Genomic DNA, 5,000 nt, shown 5'->3' on the forward strand with positions numbered 1-5,000 from the left:
GTCTCCCCTCAGTCTCTCTGTCTCTCTCTCTCCCCCCCGTCTCCCCTCAGTCTCTCTGTCTCTCTCTCTCCCCCCCGTCTCCCCTCAGTCTCTCTGTCTCTCTCTCTCCCCCCCCGTCTCCCCTCAGTCTCTCTGTCTCTCTCTCTCCCCCCCGTCTCCCCTCAGTCTCTCTGTCTCTCTCTCTCCCCCCCGTCTCCCCTCAGTCTCTCTGTCTCTCTCTCTCCCCCCCGTCTCCCCTCAGTCTCTCTGTCTCTCTCTCTCCCCCCCCGTCTCCCCTCAGTCTCTCTGTCTCTCTCTCTCCCCCCCGTCTCCCCTCAGTCTCTCTGTCTCTCTCTCCCCCCCGTCTCCCCTCAGTCTCTCTGTCTCTCTCTCTCCCCCCCGTCTCCCCTCAGTCTCTCTGTCTCTCTCTCCCCCCCGTCTCCCCTCAGTCTCTCTCTCCCCCCCCGTCTCCCCTCAGTCTCTCTGTCTCTCTCTCCCCCCCGTCTCTCTGTCTCTCTCTCCCCCCCGTCTCCCTGTCTCTCTCTCCCCCCGTCTCCCCTCAGTCTCTCTGTCTCTCTCTCCCCCCCGTCTCCCCTCAGTCTCTCTGTCTCTCTCTGTCCCCCCCGTCTCCCCTCAGTCTCTCTGTCTCTCTCTGTCCCCCCCGTCTCCCCTCAGTCTCTCTCTCCCCCCCGTCTCCCCTCAGTCTCTCTCTCCCCCCCGTCTCCCCTCTGTCTCTCTCTCCCCCCCGTCTCCCCTCTGTCTCTCTCTCCCCCCCGTCTCCCCTCAGTCTCTCTGTCTCTCTCTCTCCCCCCCCGTCTCCCCTCAGTCTCTCTGTCTCTCTCTCTCCCCCCCGTCTCCCCTCAGTCTCTCTGTCTCTCTCTCCCCCCCGTCTCCCCTCAGTCTCTCTGTCTCTCTCTCTCCCCCCCGTCTCCCCTCAGTCTCTCTGTCTCTCTCTCCCCCCCCGTCTCCCCTCAGTCTCTCTCTCCCCCCCGTCTCCCCTCAGTCTCTCTGTCTCTCTCTCCCCCCCGTCTCTCTGTCTCTCTCTCCCCCCCGTCTCCCTGTCTCTCTCTCCCCCCCGTCTCCCCTCAGTCTCTCTGTCTCTCTCTCCCCCCCGTCTCCCCTCAGTCTCTCTGTCTCTCTCTGTCCCCCCCGTCTCCCCTCAGTCTCTCTCTCCCCCCCGTCTCCCCTCAGTCTCTCTCTCCCCCCCGTCTCCCCTCTGTCTCTCTCTCCCCCCCGTCTCCCCTCTGTCTCTCTCTCCCCCCCGTCTCCCCTCTGTCTCTCTCTCCCCCCCGTCTCCCCTCAGTCTCTCTCTCCCCCCCGTCTCCCCTCAGTCTCTCTGTCTCTCTCTCCCCCCCGTCTCCCCTCAGTCTCTCTGTCTCTCTCTCCCCCCCGTCTCCCCTCAGTCTCTCTGTCTCTCTCTCCCCCCCGTCTCCCCTCAGTCTCTCTGTCTCTCTCTCCCCCCCGTCTCCCCTCAGTCTCTCTGTCTCTCTCTCCCCCCGTCTCCCCTCGGTCTCTCTGTCTCTCTCTCCCCCCCGTCTCCCCTCGGTCTCTCTGTCTCTCTCTCCCCCCCTCTCTCTCGGTCTCTCTGTCTCTCTCCCCCTCTCAGTCTCTCCCCCCCTCTCAGTCTCCCCGTCTCCCCTCAGTCTCTCTCCCCCCCGTCTCCCCATCTCTCTCCCCCCGGTCTCCCTGTCTCTCTCTCCCCCCCGTCTCCCCTCAGTCTCTCTGTCTCTCTCTCCCCCCCGTCTCCCCTCAGTCTCTCTGTCTCTCTCTCCCCCCGTCTCCCCTCAGTCTCTCTGTCTCTCTCTGTCCCCCCCGTCTCCCCTCAGTCTCTCTGTCTCTCTCTGTCCCCCCCGTCTCCCCTCAGTCTCTCTCTCCCCCCCGTCTCCCCTCAGTCTCTCTCTCCCCCCCGTCTCCCCTCTGTCTCTCTCTCCCCCCCCGTCTCCCCTCTGTCTCTCTCCCCCCCGTCTCCCCTCAGTCTCTCTGTCTCTCTCTCCCCCCCGTCTCCCCTCAGTCTCTCTGTCTCTCTCTCCCCCCCGTCTCCCCTCAGTCTCTCTGTCTCTCTCTCCCCCCCGTCTCCCCTCAGTCTCTCTGTCTCTCTCTCCCCCCCGTCTCCCCTCAGTCTCTCTGTCTCTCTCTCCCCCCGTCTCCCCTCAGTCTCTCTGTCTCTCTCTCCCCCCCGTCTCCCCTCAGTCTCTCTGTCTCTCTCTCCCCCCCTCTCTCTCGGTCTCTCTGTCTCTCTCCCCCTCTCAGTCTCTCCCCCCCTCTCAGTCTCCCCGTCTCCCCTCAGTCTCTCTCCCCCCGTCTCCCCATCTCTCTCCCCCCGGTCTCTCTGTCTCTCTCCCCCCGTCTCCCATCAGTCTCCCCTCAGTCTCTCTCTCCCCCCCGTCTCCCCTCAGTCTCTCTGTCTCTCTCTCCCCCCCCGTCTCCCCTCAGTCTCTCTGTCTCTCTCTCCCCCCCGTCTCCCCTCAGTCTCTCTGTCTCTCTCTCCCCCCCGTCTCCCCTCAGTCTCTCTGTCTCTCTCTCCCCCCCGTCTCCCCTCAGTCTCTCTGTCTCTCTCTCCCCCCCGTCTCCCCTCAGTCTCTCTGTCTCTCTCTCCCCCCCGTCTCCCCTCAGTCTCTCTGTCTCTCTCTCCCCCCCGTCTCCCCTCAGTCTCTCTGTCTCTCTCTCCCCCCCCGTCTCCCCTCAGTCTCTCTGTCTCTCTCTCCCCCCCGTCTCCCCTCAGTCTCTCTGTCTCTCTCTCCCCCCCGTCTCCCCTCAGTCTCTCTGTCTCTCTCTCCCCCCCGTCTCCCCTCAGTCTCTCTGTCTCTCTCTCCCCCCCGTCTCCCCTCAGTCTCTCTGTCTCTCTCTCCCCCCCGTCTCCCCTCAGTCTCTCTGTCTCTCTCTCCCCCCCGTCTCCCCTCAGTCTCTCTGTCTCTCTCTCCCCCCCGTCTCCCCTCAGTCTCTCTGTCTCTCTCTCCCCCCCGTCTCCCCTCAGTCTCTCTGTCTCTCTCTCCCCCCCGTCTCCCCTCAGTCTCTCTGTCTCTCTCTCCCCCCCGTCTCCCCTCAGTCTCTCTGTCTCTCTCTCCCCCCCGTCTCCCCTCAGTCTCTCTGTCTCTCTCTCCCCCCCGTCTCCCCTCAGTCTCTCTGTCTCTCTCTCCCCCCCGTCTCCCCTCAGTCTCTCTGTCTCTCTCTCCCCCCCGTCTCCCCTCAGTCTCTCTGTCTCTCTCTCCCCCCCGTCTCCCCTCAGTCTCTCTGTCTCTCTCCCCCTCTCAGTCTCTCCCCCCCTCTCAGTCTCCCCGTCTCCCCTCAGTCTCTCTCCCCCCGTCTCCCCATCTCTCTCCCCCCGGTCTCTCTGTCTCTCTCCCCCCGTCTCCCATCAGTCTCCCCTCAGTCTCTCTCCCCCGTCTCCCCTCAGTCTCTCTCTCTCCCCCTGTCTCTTTTCCTGTCTCTTTTGCTCTAAGACGAAATAAATGGTGTGTGTGTGGTGTGTGTGTGTGTGTGTGTGTGTGTGTGTGTGTGAAGTGTTAGGGTTCTGAGCGACACCTGTGTCGGTTCTTGTTCTTGCGTTTCTTGTGGCTGCTGTGGTGACCCGTGTTGGTGGAGTTGGAGGACGACGCGGCTTTCTGAGGCTTCAGATCCTGCAATGTTCCATCTGCGTCCTCTGCCTCCTCCTGTCCCGGCTCGTTCTCTTGGTTCTGCAGGTCCGGAGACGCGTCGCTCTCGGTGCCACTGCCTGCCTCGCCTGCGCACACGCACACCATTATTAGGTTCATATTAAAATTACAAAAAAATAAAAATAAAGTACAAAAAAGAAATTAACACGTTCACATACCCACTCTCGTATACACACACACACACACACACACACACACACACACACACCCATTCCACTTACGTTTCTCATTCATGTGATCAGGGACGCCGCCGAGAGCACACACAGCCTGCCAAGGAAAGAGAGAAGTGGGGTGTTAGTGTTTTACACACACACACACGCACGCACGCACGCAAAAATAAAATAAAGAAGTGTTTGTATTTACTCCTCTATTCATTGAAGTGGTAAAATGTGTATTCTATAATAAAAGTCGTGCCGTGAGACTGCATTTCTTATTCACTTTCATCAAAAGACTACAAATTAATACATACAGAAGTTGGAGAAAGTTCATATGAAGGATTGTGTTGAGGTGCAGTAACAAAACCAAACATTTCCTGAGTGTGTTGAGCAACATTTATTCATTCATTAACATCAGTGTGAAGGATTTTATACCGATTCATTCACAACTGTGCGTTAAGAGGAAAGGAGACAGAAGAGAAGAGAAGAGAGGAGAAGAAAAAAGAGGAAAAAAGAAGAGAGAAGAGAAGAAGAGGACAGAAGAAGAGAGGAGAGGAGAGAAGAAGAAGACAGAAGAGGAGGGGAGAGGAGAGAAGAAGAGAGGAGAGGGGGAAAAGAGAGGAGGGGAAAAGAGAGAGGAGAGGAGAAGAGAGGAGAGGAGAAGAGAGGAGAAGAGAAGAAGAGAGAAAAGAGAGAAGAGAGGAGAAGAGAGGAAAAGAGAAGAGAGGAGAAGAGAGAAGAGAGGAGAAGAGAGAAGAGAGGAGAAGAGAAGAAGAGAGAAAAGAGAGAAGAGAGGAGAGGAGAAAAGAAAAAGAGAGAAAAGAGAGGAGAAGAGAGGAAAAGAGAAGAGAGGAGAAGAGAAGAAGAGAGAAAAAAGAGAAGAGAGGAGAGGAGAAGAGAGGAGAAGAGAAGAAGAGAGAAAAGAGAGGAGAGGAGAAGAGAGTAAAAGAAGAGAGGAGAAGAGAAGAGAGGAGAGGAGGAGAATTACTGACTGCTACTGATGTAACAGATGATTTACTGAACAGTCTCTCAGCCTCTTTAAACTTGCGGTTCCTTCTGTCCGTCTTACTGTTCGAGTTTCTGTACAAAAAGGGAAATTTACAGTTTTATTACATCATTTATAATTAAATACACTGTGTTTAATAACTGTGTGTGTGTGTGTGTGTGTGTGTGTAATAACTGTGTGTATAATAGAGTGTGTGTGTGTGTATAA

At 57.7% G+C, this 5,000-nt stretch overlaps 1 protein-coding gene across 2 annotated transcripts in view; it reads right to left on the reverse strand.

The window, feature by feature from the left end:
• Positions 1 to 5,000, reverse strand: part of meaf6 (MYST/Esa1-associated factor 6) — a 14,346-nt gene that overhangs the window by 3,151 nt on the left and 6,195 nt on the right. For both annotated transcript variants that reach the window (XM_083545783.1, XM_083545784.1), the window contains exons 3-5: positions 4,780 to 4,867; positions 3,854 to 3,899; positions 3,502 to 3,700 (exon numbers count right to left, since the gene is read on the reverse strand). In XM_083545783.1, the coding sequence (XP_083401909.1) occupies positions 3,502 to 3,700; positions 3,854 to 3,899; positions 4,780 to 4,867 (333 nt within the window). The remainder of the gene's footprint in view (positions 1 to 3,501; positions 3,701 to 3,853; positions 3,900 to 4,779; positions 4,868 to 5,000) is intronic.

The sequence above is a fragment of the Silurus aristotelis genome (assembly GCF_946808225.1).
Source record: "Silurus aristotelis genome assembly, chromosome: 7".
Lineage (NCBI taxonomy): Eukaryota > Metazoa > Chordata > Actinopteri > Siluriformes > Siluridae > Silurus > Silurus aristotelis.